The sequence below is a fragment of the Marmota marmota genome, unplaced genomic scaffold (genome assembly GCF_001458135.2).
Source record: "Marmota marmota marmota unplaced genomic scaffold, marMar, whole genome shotgun sequence".
NCBI lineage: Eukaryota > Metazoa > Chordata > Mammalia > Rodentia > Sciuridae > Marmota > Marmota marmota.
In genome coordinates, this window is record NW_026000026.1 from 50,175,031 (window position 1) to 50,197,354 (window position 22,324).

The 22,324-nt window shown below is 36.0% G+C and overlaps 1 protein-coding gene across 2 annotated transcripts in view; it reads left to right on the forward strand.

Annotated features, from left to right (window-relative positions):
• The window catches only part of Adgrv1 (adhesion G protein-coupled receptor V1), a 548,667-nt gene that overhangs the window by 474,413 nt on the left and 51,930 nt on the right, over positions 1-22,324 (forward strand). For both annotated transcript variants that reach the window (XM_048811397.1, XM_048811398.1), the window contains one exon: positions 11,059-11,180. In XM_048811397.1, the coding sequence (XP_048667354.1) occupies positions 11,059-11,180 (122 nt within the window). The remainder of the gene's footprint in view (positions 1-11,058; positions 11,181-22,324) is intronic.

Consider the following 22,324-nt stretch of genomic DNA (forward strand, 5'->3'; position numbering starts at 1 on the left):
AAAAAAAAAAAAAAAAAGTCCCATAAATCCTTCTTACTGAGGCACCCTCTCCCCATTATCTTCTTTAATTGTATTTGTTTATCCTCAAGGTTTGTGTATCAGTGTTTTTCTACAAGGTATCTGCTACAAATTATTTATTCATCTGCCTTGGCAATAACTTAAAGAAAACTTTAAGAGTTACTTAAAATAAACATGTGATCTCACATTCTACTGCTCATTGCAAGCTACTCCCTGACAACTACCTTTTCCTATAGGGCATACACCTGTGCACACTTGCCTGCATGTATGTATATATGTATGTTTATGTATACATATGCATCTTCATACTTATATAATCTTGGAAATAAGATTCCTATTTAATCCATCCTCTCATCTATTTTGTTTTACCTAATGCATTTTTATGGTAAAGAAATACATTTCTTGAATAACAAGTAATAGTTAAAATTTGTATGGAGCTCTTATTAAATATTCTGCATTTCAATCACTATGTCCTCACTAAATGTACAACATCTTATTTGGGAAGTAATAATATTATATTCAGTTAACAGATAGGGAAATTGACTAAGGACATACAGCTAGTAAATGGCCCTCAAATAATCTGGCTCCAGAATCCTTGTTCATAACTATAAAACTATTCTGGCTGTTTGAATGTATAAATTGAACACAGTCATAGCATTTCACCTTCCATGCATACTTTTACTTTCCTCATTGGCCGAGAACCCATATTCAAAAGAGATCTTTTTAAGTTGAATTTGACAGAAGCAAGTTATAAACTTTAGTATAAATAACCTTCAAGAAAGTAAATAATGTGATTTATAATTAGGATGCATCAATTTGAAATAAGAGATCAAAATTGATTTGTAGAAAAGAGTAAAAACGTTGCATAGTTATTTCAGATTCTATTGTATAATTTTGAAAAGACAATATAAATCACTATAGTTTCAAATTAATAAGTAATTAAAGTAAATAATATTTTGTCCTTATGCACATTTAGTTAAGTCTTGAAGAAGTGCAGTGGTTTCCCTGGCCCCATCCTCCCCCTTAAAGCCAAGAGTTCTTGCAATAAATACTAATTCATTGTTATATGATATACTAAAGTGGCTTTGCCATTGTGAGGGATTGGTTTTTTACAAAGGTGTTCCATCAAGCTGGTGAATGGATAAACTTTACCAGGAAAAAAGACAAGAGGATAGAAACAAACACAGAACAAACTAAGGCAACTTAGAATTCTTGTCTACCTATTAAAAATGGGCTTAAAGAGTAAAAGCAACTTCATATGGCGCTTACAAAACATAGGAACTGAAAGAATCATGTGACTACTCATTCATTTGTCTTATCTACTGATGTCTAACCCATGCCTCCTAGAGTTAAATAAGATCCCAGTTCTCTTGTTCTTAAAATAAATAAATAAAAACATAGTTTTGGGTTTAGGGGAAAATTAAGCTACAGCATTTACCTTCCATTTTTTAGTAAAACACTATGAACCAGCTCAACCATTACAGTTTGAATTTCTGATGGAAGAGGAGAAAACATGGGGTGGAGGAAAAGCTAAGATCAAAAACCCACAAAAATGAAAAGCTACATGTGACATGGACAAATAGAGGGGAAAAAGTAATCGTTATCATTGGGTGCAAACACTTCACTCAAATTATCTTGGTCAGTAATATACAAATATTGTCAAAATAGGCATAGGGGAGTTGTGAGGCTTTTTTAGACAGCCTCCTCCCTCTAGATCATGCACATGATACTCAATCTGGGAATTGCCTTTCTTTCTTAACACAATTATTTCTCTTCTTTTTCTCTGTAAGGACTTGTTCCAAGGTTGTTAGTAAGAATGAGCATTAAGATACAAGTTGGTTCCCATGTGCAAAAATTTCCCCATTCTACCTGTGGGTGCTGTGCTTTTGTTTAAAAGGATGATGATAAGCTTAAGCAGATATCTGGCTACTTAGGGGTCAGTTGTTGCATATTCCTGAGAACAGCTCTGTATGTGGTTTGGTATTCATTTTTCTCCATTTACACATATAATTATTTAACAACAGAGAATAAGTCATATACCCAAAGCTTTGAAGAAATAGAACATTTATTCTAAGGAGAGATGATACCCTGATAATCTGATAGCTATTGGAAGAAGATATATGACTAATCACATTGACAGAGAAATAAAGGATTGGACATGTGTAGACTTTTTTAAATAGTGACATTGGCCAAGGACATTTTTAATGAAATTTTTAATTAATTAATTAATTTATTTATTTATTTATTTATTTTTGTCTTGATGGCTAAGGAACCAAATTAAAGAAAGGAAATGAACTTTAAGGTAAGCTGGAATTTATCCAGCTTAAGAATCTACCACAAAAATAGTTCTGGGAACTGACATATTTAACACCCCATAAAAATATTTTCTTGCATGCACAGAGTTATCCTTAGTGTTAATTTTTCTGAGACATTGTGTCAGTTTTAACTGGAGACTTCAGTGCTGAACTTGACCCTGTTAAATCTTAATGACTATTCTGTGATGTCCTATCAAACTATCTATAAAACTTAACTGGCTATTCATGGTCAAATACAAAGTAACTAATTACTAAAAATTGTGAGGCTGTCTAGTAAGATTCAAAATGCAAATGCATTGTACATTTGCATTGTATTACAAAAGCTGGTGTGTTGGAAATTGCTGTTAGATGCCTGAGCATGCCTGTAGATAAGTGTTTTGAGCTCTTTAAAGGCTGAGTAACTGGTAATGTAGTTAAAAAACTAGGTTAAGCCAGTCTTCAATTGTTAGTCGGCTGATTTCATGTTTGTTTTAGAACTCTGGTCTCCTAAAAACTTTCATCATAATTTCACTTTATGAAACATTTATGAAGTGTGTAGAAAATTACTGTGTCAGCTATGAACCCAAGTGATAATTTCCCCTTCCCATAGTTCCAGGACATTTTTTTCTCACAAGAAGAAAACTGTTTTACCTTTTCCTTAAGAGTCGCAGACTTAATTGACACACACACACACCTATACACCCCCCGGCAGCAGAATATTATCTGGCAACTTTGAAGTACATGGTTCAAATGGAATTACTCTAATAACAGTTCTTGCAAGGTCCATGTGGGTATGTCTCATCTAAATTGGTTATTCTCCTTAGATTCAAAATTATAGCCTGCAAATTGAAAATTATATATAGCTTTTGCTAGGCGAGACCATAATTCTAGGCTTTCACCATTTTTTTCCCTATCCCAATAAATCACACTCAAAGTAGGCCTGACACTAAACTGTCCTTTAGCTTCCAGGAGAGTCCTAGCTTAGCAGTTGACGAGGCACTGCTACTCAGGTTCTCAGTAGACCTTGAGACTTATGGAGAATTTGTTCACTTTCTCTTCATCTCAATAAAATATGCTCCAGGCCAGTATTGACTGTCTTCTGTTCCTGTAGATCCAGTAGCTCACCTGCACCGTTCATTCTAAATCAGGCTTTTATCCGTCCCATATCAGTAACGGTCAGGTTCAATCCATGTCAGAAGGTGATAGCTATAGACCTCTAGTATGTTTATGTTCACTGTACCTATTTTCATATCCAAGAAACCCTACAAGCTACTCAAGTAACCTTCCAGAGGTTTACACACTGTGGATCACAACACATTGGTGAGTCCCGTTGACAACATACTTCAAATAGAATGAAATGGAGTGGAAAGGAATAGCATAGAGTCAATAGAATAGAACAGAATAGACTAGAACAAGATGTTAACTTAGGCTTCATAAAATTCTTCTTTTGTGATTGTAATAGTTCACATTATAAAATGAATTTCTTTTTGTGATTTGTGGTCAAAGAGTTTTTTTTAAATATTTAATTTTTAGTTTTAGGTTGACACAATATCTTTATTTTATATTTATGTGGTACTGAGGATCAAACCCAGTGCCTCACGTGTACTAGGCAAGCTCCCTACCACTGAGCCACAACCCCAGCCCCTGGTCAGAGAGTTTTAATGTCAGCATTATTGAGTAGACTTGACTCCTCAGTGTCTCTGAAATTGGTTTATCTACAGATATTTTGGATAAGCTGAATTGATTCTGGGAAATGATCATAGCTTTTCACCCTTCTTCTCTTTCCCCCTTCTATTAATAAACAAACAATCACAGGGAAGAATCACTGGCCATAGGAATTATTCATATGCTTACACAAGTCTACAAGTCACAAGCCTAAATTGTGTTCAAGCCTCTGCAGCCCAGGAGCCACTTTGTCCTTCTGCAAAGCCCAAATCTCTCTATACCTTTGCTACTATTTAAATAGAGAGTAAAAGAAATACTGAGCATACAAATTTAATCCCACAAATTTACTTTTAGTTTATCATATTCTCTTAGCCAGACCTACAAAAAATCGAATTAGAATTTAGTTTTTATTTATTCATTCAACTAATTTTTGGACCCTACTTTGATGAGAAAGATTTAATTCCATATGATTGAGATAATGGTTTCATTGGGCTTATATTCTAGTAGGGGATCAAACAATAAGCAAATGTGTACCTTGTATTAAGGTTTTCCAGAAAGGCAATAGGAGATACACTATGAAGTATCGGCTCATGTAATGATGAAGACTGAGAGGTCTTCTTCACAGTCTGCCATATCAAACTGGGGACCCAGAAGATATGTGGTATAGTTCAAAGGCCTAAGAGCCAGAGAGTGAATATTGTGGATTCCAATTCCACATCTAAAGACCTGCAAACCAGGAGTGCTGAGGGCAGGAGAAGATGCATGCCCCAGCTCAAGCAGTCAGGCAGAGGAAAGAAAGCATTTCAACCTTTTTACTCTGTTTAGACAGAGGGTTGGAGGATGCCCACCCACATTGGCTAGGGCCCTCAGCTTTGCTCAGTTCAAAAATTTAAAAGCTAATCTCTTCTGTAAACACCCTCATAGACACACCCGAAATAATTTAATCAGATATCTTGGCATCCTTTAGCCTAGTGAAGTTGACATATAAAATTAACCATCACATAAATTATATAATTATATAATTAGATGTTTATAAGTACTGCGAAGAAAGTGAATCAGGAAAGAGGGAGATGAGTAGAAAAAAAGATGCTGAGACATCCATTTTAAATAGGTTGCCCAGAAAGTTTTCACTGACGGTTTGAATGTGATCAAACTTCAACATATCTGACAATGTGTTGGAGAAGTCATGAAGTGGAAAGGAAATTCCAAAATTGAAACCACATAGACGACTAGTGATCAAAAGTGAGGAATGCAAACTACCCAAATGAGGTGTATGGGGTTTCTTTGAACAGTTTGTAAACCTAATCCATAAGCTTTGCTATTACTTGTTCCACCCATAGTATCCTAATGCCGATTTGAAAGTTCATGCATTTTGCCTTGTCATCTTCTGAATACCTCTTGGTTTTAAATTTGTTGAGAGCACTGGTTGGTGACCAGGTATTTTGGAATTAGTGTTGACCCTTGTTAAGAAAGTTCAGGAACACAATCGATATTTTCTCACCAAGACCTGGCTCAGATCACTGAATCTTCCTTACCTCTAAATGTCTGTCAATTTTAAAAATAAAAGCCCATGTTTTGGAAAAAAGACCTTTGAACTTTGGGATAACTTTTTTTTTTAAATTACCTTTTTTTTTCTAATTTAAATATGATGCATGCCTACTCTTAGAAATAGATTAACAAATATCTTAACTCCACACCATTTTGCAGTTGGGTTCCTTGTTTTATTTTGATGAGTTTGTTTTAGTAACACATCTCAAATTGTTAGAATCAGAAGGTCAGTTGAGGTAAAATTAAAACAAACAGTTTAGAAGATTGTAAACACAGAATAAATTTCAGCCTCGTGTAAATGCAGTGTGATTTCCATAATAAAGCCTTTATTGTTGTCACTGGTGCATAGCTTAAAGGCTGCAATTACAACAAAACATAATATTGCACTGCATTTTCCTTAAAAATGGCAATTAAATTCATTGAAATCATATTTTCCACTAAAAAATTAAGAAATATTATGTGTTCTCAATGGAATCTACCAACTCCTTGAGAACACTTTCTTAGTGATAGTAGTACTAACTCGCTTATCCACTTGCTATTTTTTTTAATTTCTGTAATTTTTTCCTCTAAAACATTTTCTAAGTACATTGCTTTTCACACTAGTGACTCCTTGCTAATTTAAGTATTTAAATACTTTGATGATTTCACTTTTTCCCCCCTGTAGTAGAATGTCATCTTGACACAAGCCTGATTTCCTTAGTATACTCTTTTTACCTTTTTCTTAATTGTAATAATGTATATAACATAAAATTCAACATTTAACTATTTTCAGTGTGTAGTTCAATATTATTAAGTACATTCACAATGTGGTAGGGACACCTTTGCTATCAAATTTTCCAGAACTTTCTCATCATCCTAAACATAAACTCCATATCCATTTAATAATGACTTGCTGTTCTCCCTTCCTCCCATCTCCTGATAACCTCTATTCTACTTTCCATGTTCATCTCTATAAATTTGCTTATTCTAGGAACTTAATGCGAGGGAAATTGTTTGTCCTTTTGTGTATGGCTTTTATTTAACAAAATGCTTTCAAGATTATCCATCTTATAGCATATATCAGAATTTTATTCCTTTTTATTCCCAAGTGTCTTAGTCTGTTTGGAATACTATAATAAAATACCACAGACTGGCTAACTTACAACAAAAATGTATTTATCCTGGTTCTGGAGACTGAGAAGTCCAAGATCAAGGTGCAAAAGTTTGGTGTTTGCTAAGGGATCTGCTTTTTGATTCGTAGTGAGTCCAATGTTGAGAATCATGTCTGAGTCCTGTTTCCCCATGTTAACGATTGAACACCCAGGAAACGCTGAGGCAAGAGCAAAAAATTTTATTTAATGGATAGAGAGAGACACTTACTCCTCTGCAGAGGACCCTCCAAGTTGGTGCCCAAGGGAGTGGGGATGTCCTACCCCTTTTATCCTTTCTTCTCACGCCCCCTCCTCCCCTGATCTTGTCTACATGGTCAAAAGGTGGTAAAGGAACTTTCCAGGGTGCCTCTCCATATCTGCCCAGAAAGGAAGGAGAGGAGCTGCCTGGGAAGTACAACTCCTTATTGGGAGGAACAATTCCCTGGAGGAAGGGAAGTGCCCTGGAAGTGTTAGCAATTTATTTCCTCTTGAATCAACCCCATTTTCCTGACCCAGTCATTTAATACCTACACTGACTGTCCTTTTGCTCTCCCTCCACCTCAATAGAAGGTGATTTCTTGGTGCATCCTCACGTGGTGAAAGGGGCAAGAAAGCACTGAGGCCTCTTTTATCAAAGTACTGTAGAGAAATGTTTAAGCTCTTTTTTTCCATTTTTGAATTGGGTTGTTGGTTGTTTTGTTTATTCCGAATAACATAGTCTTTTATATAGATACCTTTATCCCTTGGGCCCAATCCTATGTTTAAGGAGCTTCTTTTTAATGAGAACATTGACGTGGTTCTATTTTATGTTAACTAGTCAACCCTAAATATAAGTTGTTTCTAACATTCCTAATTATAAATACCTTCTTCACTAAACATTGATTTGTAGGCAGCAGAAATTTGAGTAGCTCATCAAATGTGAGACAACTTGGGAAATAATTAACTAACATTATTTCCACTAAATAGAGCATGAATTTTAAATTTGCCAAATGGAATCTATAGTAGTTATTTAACAATGTGCCCTCCCCCCTCTTTCATGGCCATCACCCACTCCCATCACCCACTCTTCTTACTGAGGCCCCAAAGAGGGTAAAAGATGCCTCTTCAGCTGTAGATTAATGATAAAGCTGATGAAGCTTAAGTTTCCGGACCTCTCACCTGCATAGATGCCTTCTGAGATTCTGTACCTAATTATGGTTTTACACTTAAGAAATCTCCAGGTTTTATGAGCTTCGAGTCCACAAAACCCAGCTATGCCTCTGGATATGGTTCCTCCATTTGAAATCATGTCTTAATTTCTGTTGCCAAGCTGGAAAGCCAGCATAGGGGCTGTGGTTCAGTACACTGAGATATTGTACTGGGCTTTCTTCCTTTCAGAGTTTCTGATCTGGAGAGCAAGCAATCCACTTTTCTGCAGAGTTCCAGACAAAACACAGGCTGTGGGTATTTCTAGTATATTCTATTGGCTTCTCCACCAGCTTCTGTCAGCACATAGCACTTGCTTTGCTCTAGTCACTGAAAAGAACCTGCAGGCCAAATTTTGGGAATCTGGGTCCTAGTTGTCCATATAAATTGAGCATATCCTTTTGTACTCTGCACAGAGCCTAAATAGAACTTTGTACTTACACAGTGAAAGCAAAGAGTGAAATTGCCCAAGCTGCTTCCTAATCTGAGGATTTTTGTGAGTATAGCATAGGCTGTTTCCTAATTTCATCAGAAATTTAAAACAAAACAAATAAACAAACAAAAAGGAGCCTTCTGGCCCTTTATCAAAATACATGATTTCATTAAAGATGAATTTTGATAAAATTTAAATATTAACATATTCTCTCCTGGTACAGGCATTAATGACAAAGGAAATAGTCATCTACATAAACTTTTTCTTAAATTATTCTATTTTCTCTGAAACACATTTGCCAAGTGGAATCTATAGTAGTTATTTAACAATGTGCCCTCCCCCCCCCCACACTTTTATGGCCATCAGTAACAGAAAGGGTAGTTACAAAATTTGGAAAGGGAGGAAACTAGAATTAACCCCGTGGTATTGGGTTGGAACTGGAAGTATTGGTGTGAACTAATGATTTTCATTATTTGGAGACAGATACAGAAATATACAGTAGTCATCCCTATCAGTGATTTCAGTTACCCACGATCAAACTTGGTCAGAAAAATATTAAATGGAAAATTCCATAAATAAGCAATTCATGTTTTAAATTGTATGACATTCTATGTAGCATGATTAAGTCTTATGCCATCCAGTTCCATCTAGCTAGGATATAAATCATTTGTCCAGCATAGCCACACTGTATACTACCTGCCCATTAGTCACTTAGTAGTCATTTTGGTTATAGTGTCATCTGGAGCAGTATTGCTTTGTTTGTGTTCAAATAACCATTAATAGAGTCTCAAAAGTGCAACAGTGATACTGGCAATTTGAATATGTCAAAGAGAAGTCCTAAAGTAAAAGAAAAGTTCTCAGCTTCATAATGGGCATATATATTTAGGAAAAAAACAGTATATATGAGGTTCAATACTATTCATAGTTTCAGGCATCCTCTAGGGTCTGAGAATTTATCCTCCAAGAATAAGGGAGAACAGCTGTAGATGTAAGTATGTGTGTGGGGGTGGGGGACATACATCTAATTTCTAGCTCTGGTTACTGAGAGAGCGTAGAAGCAGCAAAAACAATGACCACACCTAGCCCCAGACCACAGTTTCTAAATATCTTTCTCTCCCAAGAGAAAACAGTACTGGAAAGTGAAAGTCTGAAATACCTTGGGCCAATAACAAGTAGATGCTAACAGAAAAATGAGGGCCATAACAAAGGTATAGAAACCTTCTTGAAGTATGGACAATTGGGGCATCAAAATAAATGAGAATAATAATAGATAATGACTCACTAAGTAATATAGAAATCTAGAAGTCCATATTATAAAAATAAATGAAAGAACAAATCAAATATTTGATAAAGAAAAAGATACATAGTTTTCAAGTAAAGCCACATAAGATACTTATTAATTACAAAGATCTTGCCCTTTGTAAAGGCTCACTTTTTAGTGGAAAATCCAGGAAGCCACTACCTTCATCAAGTGGCCAAAAAAAGCATCTTCCCTAGAGGAACAAATGGAATTCTTGTGCCTCTAGATAGAGTGCTATTAAGAAGAACCTAGCATCACTTTTGTGATTTCTGCCAAAGTTTACAATCTAACTCTAATCCTGAGGAAACATCAAATAGACTCAAATTTAATGCCACTCTAGAAGAAAACCTGTCTGGTAATTATCAAACGTGTTCATGTCAGAAAAGTCAAAGACACAGAACCATTGGGATTAAAGAAGACTACAGAGATGTGTCAGTCATACAAGGCTGGATCTTTCGGTATAAAGGAAGTTATTAGAATAACTGAGACATGAGGATAGTAGTGATATTTCAAAGTTAATTTCCCTATTTGATGATATTGTGTCTAACTACAAAAATATCTTTGTAGAAAATATACATCAGAGTACTCAGAGAGTAAAGGAGGATCAGGTTGGCAACTTCAAAATGGATCAAAATTTTTAAATAGAACTTTTATGTTAATTGACGATGATGGGTAAACAAGGCCTTGAGGTCTGTCAGGAGGGTTCTCAGTAGTGCAGTTCATTTTGAGATCTTTCAACAGCTTGAACATATGTTTGTTATGGCTTCTAACATCTCTTCACCTTCTAAATCTTATAAAACTTGTTATCTAAATATCAAATAAAATTCAAAATAGACAAACAGAAATGGTAATAAAGTTCCTTAGATATGAAAAAAAACTGTTCAGAAAACCATTGAAACACATTGCTTGAGAACATGATGGGTAGAATGAACTCAGGGTTGACAGTAAATTCGTCATTTCATCTTTGCTCTTAACCTTCACAATATATTTTCATGTCTTCACAGTAAAAAAAAAAAAAAAAAAGAAAGAAAGAAAGAAAGAAAAAAGAAAAAGAGTTGAACATGTTTTCCATCACACAAAAAACGTATAAGATTTCTGATCTTAAATGCCTGGTTGGATTATGCTAATTTGGGGAGCACCCTGCTTCCTTCCATTCCAGTGGAACAGATTCACTGAGGCTCTGTAATCCATGTGGTACTTCCTGAACAGTCCAGCAGGTGGTAGTCTAGGAGAAGGACAGTTCTGTTCCTTCCCAGTCATCAGGCCTAAAAGCAGACCCATTGGAAAAGCATGAATAATGTGGACTCAGGGATGTGCTTTGCCTTCTTTGGCATGAGACTAGGATTTCCGAGATTGTTCGGGTAAAATGGGTACTTAGGCATAGAGTATCTGGCACAAGAAAGAAGCCAAAAATATTTTTGTGTATATGTATAACTATGCAATCTTCTGAAGCTAAAAATTTCTTTCTTTTTTAATCATTTCTAGAAATTCCACTGATTTTATATCTCTTTGCCCTGATTTCTATGGCATGGCTCTGGGGAGGACTGCACATGGCCTACAGACAGTTCTGGATGTTGGTTCTCTTTGTCATTTTCAACAGTCTGCAGGTAAGCCTTATGGTCTTATTGATAAGATACATTCAATGAATATAAGACATGGAGTCTCAATATCAAAGATGTAATAGTTCATGTATAGATGAATTCGTGCACTTCTATTTATTTTATAACTCATACAGAGTTATAAAATAAATAGAAGGGGACTATCTTTAACATCTGAAATATGGTTTGGATTTTAACTTGTTTATCATATACATAGGGAAAATATTTAAAAATTTTATTCTTCATTTTGATAACATCCAAGTAACTACAAAAGTATATTCTTTTCAGCAAGATTTATGTTGATGAACTTTGCAGATGGCAACCATATAGGACCTATACACATGGACTGTAGCTATGTCTAGAAATTAGATAAGCTGAGGAGTGAAATAGCAGTAACCAAGCAATCCCCTTTTAAGCCTAATGCTGAAGAGTATGTGAGAATGTTTGGTTTTACTAAGAAATGAATCAATATCCATGTCCAACAGTTTACAATTTCAATTAGTTTTGTGAATATTCCTGAATAACATAACTAGAAATTATATAACTGCAGTAAAAATTAAACCTGACTTTTTAGTGCTTTTGTTAAATGGAAAAATACTACATCCCATGATTAACAAGCAGGATAAATAAACACTTTTCCTCATGTTTCAAAGTGCAGCGGTCTGTCCTAGTCTAAAATAATTTCTTCAATTTATCAAAAGTACCTCTATATAGTCCTTATTTGGGACACCATCATACAAGGAACATGTGTGTATCTTTATGTGTGATTCTTTTTTTTTTTATTGGTTGTTCAAAACATTACAAAACTCTTGACATATCATATTTCATACATTAGATTCAAGTGGGTTATGAACTCCCATTTTTACCCCCAATACAGATTGCAGAATCACATCGGTTACACATCCACATTTTTACATAATGCCATATTAGTGACTGTTGTATTCTACTACCTTTCCTATCCTCTACTATCCCCCCTCCCCTCCCCTCCCATCTTCTCTCTCTACCCCATCTACTATAATTCATTTCTCTCCTTGTTTTTTTTCCCATTTCCCTCATAACCTCCTATATGTAATTTTGTATAACAATGAGGGTCTCCTTCCATATCCATGCAATTTCCCTTTTCTCTACCTTTCCCTCCCACCTCATGTCTCTGTTTAATTTTAATCTTTTCCTCCTGCCTTTCCTCCCTGCTCTGTTCTTAGTTGCTCTCATTATATCAAAGAAGACATTTGGCATTTGTTTTTAGGGATTGGCTAGCTTCACTTAGCATAATCTGCTCTAGTGCCATCCATTTCCCTGCAAATTCCATGATTTTGTCATTTTTTAGTGCTGCGTAATACTCCATTGTGTATAAATGCTACATTTTTTTTTATCCATTCATCTATTGAAGGGCATCTGGGTTGGTTCCACAGTCTAGCTATCGTGAATTGTGCTGCTATGAACATCGATGTGGCAGTATCCCTGTAGTGCGCTCTTTTAAGGTCTTCAGGGAATAGTCCGAGAAGGGCAATAGCTGGGTCAAATGGTGGTTCCATTCCCAGCTTTCCCAGGAATCTCCATACTGCTTTCCAGATTGGCCGCACCAATTTGCAGTCCCACCAGCAATGTACAAGAGTACCCCCCACATCCTCACCAGCACTTGTTGTTGTTTGACTTCATAATGGCTGCCAATCTTATTGGAGTGAGATGGTATCTTAGGGTAGTTTTGATTTGCATTTCTCTGACTGCTAGAGATGGTGAACATTTGGCAAATTCTTCAGTCAGAACGTAGCTTACATGGTGGTATCTAATCTAGGTATAATGTCAACCTAGGAAGGGAAAAGTACATAATAGCTTAAAGGTTTGGAATAGAGTTGATACAAATTGATACGTGGGTATCTCTCTATAGATATAACTGAATACCTACTCCTGCCTAGCAATGTGCTGGTGCTGCCAGTTCCCCGGCAGAAGATGTCTCTGCCCTTCTAGGGTCTGATGATTCAAGGGAGTAAGAATTAGCTAAAAGAACATATGATGGCAAGTGACATATTAACAGAGCATTATGAGAGCTGAGTAAGAGGCTATTTTCTCCTGCCTGCGCTGGCATGTGAGCACAGCCTGAAGGTGAGCCTTCAGGTCAGAGGCCCTGTTTCCATCACCTTTGGATCCCTAATGCCTAGTGGAACTAAAATCAAGGTCCAAATTGACAGCCAACAGATGTATTTTATTTGGCAGACACTCAGTGGTACATAGGAGTAATTTAAATTTTTAAATATTTGCTGCAAGAGTTTAAAATTGAGAAATGTCACATTAAAAACCTGTATTTCTGGCTTTTTAAATTTTTCTTTATTTATTTTGTGGTACCGGGGATCACAAGTGTTCTACTACTGAGCTTCTTCTCCAGCCCCATTTCTGTCTTTTCTTAAATGCAATACTTGTATGCCAGCATTTTTCAATTCCTGATCAGATACTGTCCCTTTAGGTGGAGTGTATGACCTCAAGTTGTACCTGATATATGCTTCATTCATCCTCTCTGCCCTTTAGTTTGTAATAATTTTAATGATTGTTAAATAAGTGAGGCATATGTAGTTAGAGATGCATATTTCAGGCAGAGAAAACTGTTAACCAAGTCTGCAAGAAGAGAATGTGAACAATCTTGTCTAGATGAAGCAAAAGGTTTGGAGGGGGAAAAAAAGGTTTTGCAATTAGAAAAGAAGTGGTAGAAGAGGAGACAGAGAGGGTAGGTTGCCCTAAAATGCCAACTCACCATGCTCAGGATGTTAAACTTCAGCCTCTGATAGCAAGCCATCAAAGTTATCATTTTGTTGTTGTTGTTGTTTGTTTGTTCTATTCTTTTTTTTTTTTTTTTTGGGCACCGGGGATTGAACTCTGGGGCACTCAACCACTGAGCCATAACCCCAGCCCTATTTTGTATTTTATTTAGAGACGGTCTCACCGAGTTGCTTAGCACCTTGCCATTGCTGAGGCTAGCTTTGAACTAGTTATCCTCCTGCTCAGCCTCTCTTGGATTACAGGCATGGGGCACAGTGCCCAGCTGCGAGTTTTTTTAAATTTTCATCATTTTTGAATTTTTTTTTTTTTTTTCATATTGAATGGGACTGACATGACCGAACCTACTCCTTAGATGGTGAAGTAGAAATGTTGAGGAGTGGCTATTGAAAAGTGCAGCTATTATCAGATAAGCTATTGACATGATCTAGTGTTCTGGCAATCCACCTGGGGATAAAGAATAGGTGAGAGAGTTGTGGAGATAAATATTAAAGAAACTTGGTTGGCCAATTCAAAGTAAGAATGTAGAGTAGAAATTTCTGGCTTGGGTGAATGGCTAGGCACTGACACCTTTCATCAAAGTGAAGATCACATAATGAGCAAGACTCTAGTGAAAAGGCAGGAAAATTGGTGAAATTTTGGAGACACTGGTAAGTGTAGCAATGTTTTCATACCAAGATATAGGGAGAGGGTCAGTGAAAGAGATTGTTAATAAGTGATCAGAGAGTTAAGAAGAGAACCAGAATAAGAGTTTGCAGTTGTTAATAGAAAATTAAACTTCAGATAGAAGCAATACTACTTTCTGCCAAGTGTTGTAGAGAAGTTAAATAGGATGTAAGCTGAGGAGCCATTTGGTCTAAGAAGGTGGTTCCCAAACTGTAGTGAGCATTAGAATTTCCTGGAGGCTCTACACCAGTTTCTGAAACAGTAGGTCTGGGTGGACTTAGAAAATTTACATTTCAAACAAGTTCCCAAGTGATGCTGACTCATCTAGCTTAGGAGCCACAGTCTGAGAAAAGAGGAGTTAAATGGAGAATGCAGAGAGGGAGAGTAATACTTCAGGAAAGGAGGTTGATTGATTGATTCAAAGGAGAATTTTGGTTTTGCTTTCTTTCCTTATAAAAAGAAACAACAAAGGAGGAAGGGACAACTGTAGGACCCTGGCCATGGCAAGATCACAGATGAGGCAGGAAGAACAGAAGGTTTAGAAGGCCCCTCTCTGAGCCTAGGAAAGAATAGCCGGTAGACAAGAAAAACTGCTTTAGAGCTGAGATTTGGGATTTATAGCAAATGCACTGCCTTTTTTCTTAAGGCAAGAAGCTAGGTCATTTGTGTAGAGGAATGTGTGGAAAGCTTGAGATGAAAATAACAAAAGATATAGAGTAATTTCTGAGCAGAAAGCTAATGAACTATGTTGGAAAATGGTCAAGAAACATATCTTTTAGAAACCAGTGGAATTCAACAGAGATTAGACAACTTTAATTTGTAATTGAACCTGTCATTAGTAATTAAATAAATGCAAACCTTAAGATTATGATGGTAGCATGTGTAACCTATCGCAGCACTTATACAGAAAACTTATGGAGCTTTCATAGAGGCTTGAAAATAAAGAAGGACTGTTAGCATTGTACTGTAATTCATTGGGAAGTATTTTTTCTTTTTTAAATTATGATCTCTTTCTTTAAGGAACTTATTACAAGTTAAGTACAAACTAAAAATATTTCAAACACATGTTTTATGAGATTAATTCAAGCTACGGGACATTAATGACTATTTGGATCACTATTGCTTGGTACCTGACACACTGGCACACTCCTGGTATAGATAAGTGCTCAATGAATCAGACCTAAAATTAATGCCTAATAAGAAACCCTTGGAAAACATCATCTCTCCAGAGTTGATTGGGGTTCATTTAATTTATAAATCGCTTCGGGTCTTCCGTTTAGGAGTTTCTGTGGAATATCACTGTAGAGTAGCGAGACCTTCCAAGTATGTTCCGTGAAGATTCAATGGTTTGTTTTATTTTGTTTTGTTTTGGTTTCTTGTTTTTTTGTACTGGCCCTTGTGTTCTTTACTAGCCTTTATCAGTACCAGTGTATTAGTCGGCTTTTCATCACTGTGACCAAAATACCTGACAAGAACAACTTAGAGGAAGACAAGTTTATTTTGGCTCATGGTTTCCGGGGTTCAATCCATGGTCAGCCAATTCCACAGCTCTGGGCCCGAGGTGAGGCAGAACATCATGGCAGGAGGGCACGGTGGAGGAGTACTGTCCTGCTCAAGGTGCTCAGAAAGCAAAGAGAGAAAGGTGCTGAGGGTAGGGGTGGGGATGGGGGAGGAGGCTGCATGGAAGATGATCCCTTCCAGGGAAGACCCCTAGTGACCCATATCCTCCAGCCACTGCCCACCTGCCTACATTTAGGTAACATCCATTCAAACTAGGATGGACTGATTAGATTACAGCTTTCATAATTTAATAGTTTTACCTCTGAATATTCCTGAATTAACAGGAGCTTTTAGAAGACACCTCATGTTCAAACTATAACAACCTGTGACCACAAAATTACATCATGGTTCTTGTGCTTGCCTACTTGATTCTGCTCAGAGATTATTGCCTCACTTTGGATCCAGAATATTATGATATCATATGTCTTCTGAGAGTGATGGATAAAAATACATATATTTATAATATTGTTTTTTATATTTACTGTTTGATGCATTGTAAATAAGAATATCGTGATCATGTACAATGTTTTTAGGAATTTATTAATCATTTTCTGAAAGATCAAGGTTAAGTCATCATACTTATAATACATTTGAGCATTTAAGAAAATGTACATGAAATACTTTGCAAACATGATAATGCAAATACTCCAATATATCTACTATTAGTTTATTGCTTAATAATCTTCCTTGAACTGGATATAAAAAAAAAGAAGTTCCCAGAGAACTTAATCTTAATTTTTATGCAAGATGTTATTGGGTTTTTTTTTTTTTTTATTTACTTATTTTGCAGCCCTGAAGATTGAACCCAGGGATGCTTGTCTATTGAGCTACGGTTCTAACCCTTTTTATATTTTATTTTGAGATACAGTCTAATTAAGTTATAGAGGCTGACCTTGAACTTGCAATCCTCCTGTCTCAGCCTCCCAAATTACTGGGATTGCAGGTGTGCACCACCTCACCCAGCTTGTCCTCATTATTTTTTTAAAAAATAATCAAGAATATATAAATAATGAGGACAAGCTGGGTTTTGGTTTCTTGTTTTTTATATAGTTTATTTTTTAAAAAAATAATCAAGAATATATAAATAAACTATTGGGTTTCAAAAAGTCAGAAGAATACAGAGAATTAAGGTGGAAACATCCTTTATGTTGATTCCATGGGAAGCTTTTCCTAATTTTAGTTCTTACTAAATATCATGTCAGCATGATCATGATAATTGTATTTTTGCTTCTTCCCCATGTTGTTCTTAAATGAGGTAAACAAATTTTTGAGCTTCCTTGTGCTTTATTTCATTTCAAAATAGGAACTCTGAAACTTAAATTAACTGTTTCATACTCACTCTGTAGCTAGCCCACATTACAAAAGCTTCAGGACTCTCCCTCTCACCTATGGATGGGCCACCACCAGACCCATCTCCTGCTGGCTTTCCAACCCCAGCAGGGAAAAAACTTATTCCTCAGCAGGAAAATCCTATGAAGGACTGACTCTCCTCACCTTGTGCCACATTCTATCCAGGAACCAGTCACATGGTATCTAATACTCTGACCAGCCCTGGGACATGAGCACATTTCAAAAGTGAAAAGAGTCTAATTACAAAAGCCTCACAGAATGGGATTTTCACCAAAAGAAAGGCTTCTCTTACCAACAGGAGGGATCAGGCCAAGAATATAGATGTTCACCGTACACACTCTCTCAAGTTTGCTGTTCACTGATTCAAGTGTTGACAAGGCCAAGGACTACTATAGTTGAACTCCCAGGGAACTTCATCACTGTGTCATCAGTTTGGCTGTACTTATGATATATTTACAGTCAGTGTCTCTATCTTGTCTGCCAGAAATTCATATGGAGTTATTTTTTTTTAATTCCCTGGTCCATTAATCCAGGAACCTTTATTTTCTAAAAAGTTAGCTTGTCATTTCTAAGTGAATTCATGCTTATATTTATACTGTTAAGGTAAGATTGCAATGAATCATAGAGTCGATCTTAAAGCAGGAGACAGAACGTTTGTTCACCAGTTGACAGTCCAGATACACCAGCTGGTGGGCCAAGGGGTAGGTTGCAAATTTACACCCTCCTGGCGTTTAAGTACACCTTTTATTAGTTCAAAACCATATTAAAACTTAAGTGGCTGTTTCTGTGATTGAAAACTGTAAACAAACGCCATAAGATCTAAAATCATAAACAGAAAAGGGAGTGGACCAAAACATCCCTAGTTGTGTACAAGTTAAAGAATGGTTACTAACATCTACACAATCAATCTCTGACGGGGTACATTGTCTGGGAAAAATGGGAACCAAAGAGAGAGCACTTTTACATTGTACAAGAATTGCCATTTTGTGCTGCCAAACATGCTGTGCTAACCAACTGTTGATAGGGGGCTTTAGGGAGAACCATTTTCTACATTACGTGGAGTCTCAGGGCAAAATGGAGTCTCTTTGGTCATTGCCCATATAGCCTGGCCCATAACATTCCCCCCTTTTCTGGAAACAATAAAACCTTTGATTTATCTTTTAAATTAGGTGAGGGATTGTAATGGCCAAGCATATACATTAACTTGACTGGTGAAATATGTTGTTTTAGCAGCTTGGGCCTTGTAACATAGTCCAAGCAAGAGAAAAAACATGACTAACATTTTTTTTGGACCCAGACTGGCCACCATTTGGGGATTTAACCCAATTATTTATTTATACTGACTGTAATTTTCCCCTCTAATGTTAGGAACCTCTTACTGCTGTAAGGAAAAGGGCGATGACCACTTTTGCTGCTTAAAGCTCAGAGGGGGCAACATGCAGTGGGGCAAGCAGTTTGAAGTCCCTTTTTCGAGGGGTCCATGGTAAAAATCTTGTTCAGGGAGAACAGGTTGTAAATTCACCCGGGTGTGGGTGCTTCATGAGAGAAACAAAAAGACATGAATACTGAAATAAGATTAATACGAAATAGCAGTTGTAGTATCTGGAACTTGACAATGAATACCATGAAGATGACAGAAATCAATAATTGTTTACTAAAAATGAAAAAGCTGAGAATTTGTCCCCATGACAAAGGTCTAACAAAGCCTCATAAGGCCCTTTTTTGGGAACGTAAATCTTTAACATTATCAGAGTTATCAGGAATGTAAACACGATATTTAATTACTTAATATAATTTGATTTTTGTAAAATATCTTTTTATTGGCATGACGTCTATGTTCAATAGAGATCCCTTTAACTTTGTTACTTAGGGCTAGATAATTATACTAGCAAACATTGATTAAGCCTCCTGTGTAGGGGGCTAAGAAGATCTGTAGGCCTTAGATGGACTAAAAATTTCTGACTCTGGCAGTTTTTCTTGATAGTCATCCCTGCCCTAGAATTCTCTTTCTTTTATAGTCTCCAGTTTTACTTATTCTTGGGGCTAACACAAATGTACATCTTAAGTTACATTAAAATAATTACTGTTTCCTTTTTTAAATGCCCAGGAATTATTGTGTTTTGGTTTTAACTGTTTTTGTTAGGTTTTTAAGATCAAGCTGGTCAAACTGACCTTGCTCCTATCTATTGATAAGAGTCAGCTGAGTTCCCTTAAGGGACACTCTTGGGGAACTTGTGAGCAGCCTTTCAGTTCCAATAGTGCCATCTGCGCTAGGATGGGTTGAGATCTTGCTGACCGTGTGGCTTCCCTTGAAAGCATTAAGGGTGTCTTCCCTTTTCAATGACCCTCCTTTTTTGCAGCATTTGCACTGATTGGCTTTTCATTTTCCAGTGTCTCTTTAATCTCCCTCTCATTAATCCAGAGGTTATGTGGCCCAGAGTTGCAAAGCTCTTCCCCTTTTCTCTGGATTCAAGCTGACTCAGAGGGCAAGACCGAAATACTGATTTTCTTGGTTCCTTTATTTTAATCTTAATCCTTAAGTCTTGGTCTTAAACATCTAGCAAGCCAGTCTTACCAGTTAAAGTAAGAGTACTGGGTTTTAACATTGATATTTATAACTTTACAGTTATTTTCATCCCTTTTAATTATTATCTGTCTATAGATAATGGCTTAATATCTCAAATTAACTTAGGTTGTTATGCATTAACAGCAGTAAAGTCTACAAGGAAAATTAAAAATCAAATAAACAAAAGTAAAAATATATTTAGTTTGTGTATAATCTTGAGCCTTGGCTGAATTATACATTATATCCCCTGTTTGAGATCACAATAATCTTTACAACAAAATCAATCTTTTGAATACAACTTTAAATGAACTGAAATCTGGCTTAATTTGGAGCCATTTTAACATTTAATAAAATGGGAGGCAGAGCCTTATCTCAGATAAGGTGGGGCTCTTCACAAATCTTAAGTAAAGTGTTCTGGTTCTGAAGCTAATCTTTGTCTCTCTCTTTTAGATATTGTTTTATAAGGTTTACATATATTATTTCCTGAGTTTATATGAATGTTAGCTAATATAATGTGACATTACATCTAAAACATGAATCAAAGAAAGGCTAATAACTTTTGCGTGGAAAAGTGGCAAAATATTTTTATGTTTTACATTATTAACTTTTAAATAGATCAGGTTTTCATTATCTTTTAAAAATACCTTTAAATTTTTACATCCCAGTGTAAAACAAATTTAAGGTTTGGTTACAAAACACCAAATGAAATAAATAAATCTCCAATAAAATTTTCCATCTTCATAAGTCTAAAATTACCATTACAGACAATTTTAGTTTGGAGAACACCAGCTGATAAAATGTTCCTTTAAATCTTTTACTTTCAAGACTTGTATATCTGAAAGATAAGAACACATTTAATATGTAAAGAAGAGTAATAGTACCACAGTTACATTGATGTTTTTATGTTAATCATGTCTAGCCTTTAATGAAAAATCTAGACTCTGTAATATAGTACAATACTCTAAAGTAACAGTTGCTGTTTAACCAGAGTTGTAAAAACATCAATTTCTTTAAGACTAGTTACTCTAGAGAATAAAACTTAACAGACACAATGTAAAAAGTAAATTGATATTTTAAGAAACCCTTATCATTTTAACATATAGATCAAACTTTAGTTTATATCAGTACATTAATATTTGACATTAAGGAAAAACCTTGACTAGTTGTAACTGTTTATATGATTTATATATAACCAACTTAGTTACCCAAACCTTTTAAAATTTACCCTTCATTTACATAGACCTTTTTATTACTTATTTAGTTCCCCTTGTTGTCTCCTGAGTTGTTTAAATTGATAAAGCCAATACATATCCAAACTTGTAAACAATGAATAGAAATAATCACCAGGCTGATACTCAGTTAGCAGGCCCAGGTAGAGCCATCTCAATTATAAAATACTGAAACAGCTATTATCCATACCTGCCACCCACATGTATTGCACACTTCCAGTCATTTAAGTTAGAATCATCCCCAGACCGCCAACAAACTGAAAGGCTAACACATGGCCAGCCTGGGAATCTTCAAGATGCTTCTCCACACTAAACCTGAGATCATTCCAATCAGACAATGAACATGCCACAGTCGTTAATATCTTGCATACCATTCTTAGCTATAATTATGTCCTCAGGTATCATTCTGTGTTTAACCTGGACCACTCAAATTCAGTCCAACATACAACATTTATTTCAGGTTTTCTTCTAGGGGTTTCTCACTGACTGACAGTTTTGTCACATGTAGAGAATCACATGTAAGTAATGAGGGTAGCCCGCAGTAACAGGTATGAGCTACTTGGACATACTGGAAAATACACTTTCTAAGAAGGTTCATACACACAGAAGAAGCCTTCCGAATATTGAAATGTATTCTTCCTGGAATGCATAAGCTGGCAAGGGAGCAGAATTTTATGTACTATCGATATGCGACACCTCTCTGTATGTCAGTTATGAGACTTCTCAGCATCTCTAGGGTCCTGTTTGACGGTCTCTCTGTAACTGACTTATACATGTTCATTATACAAGCATCTGGTGTCGAGATGTTCCCTGGCAGTTTTTGAATCATTTCCTATTTCAGAGAAGGGAGTTGCAACATGGACTTTGTAGCTAAAAATATAGAGACCATATTCAGACATAAAGATCAGTTGGTTAAAATCATTTTCATTCTTAGCCCCATGTCTTAAACTGCTAAGTAGCTGGGAAATAAGTGACTCAAAGGTGGGAATGTTTTTATCCATTTTTTAAAAAAA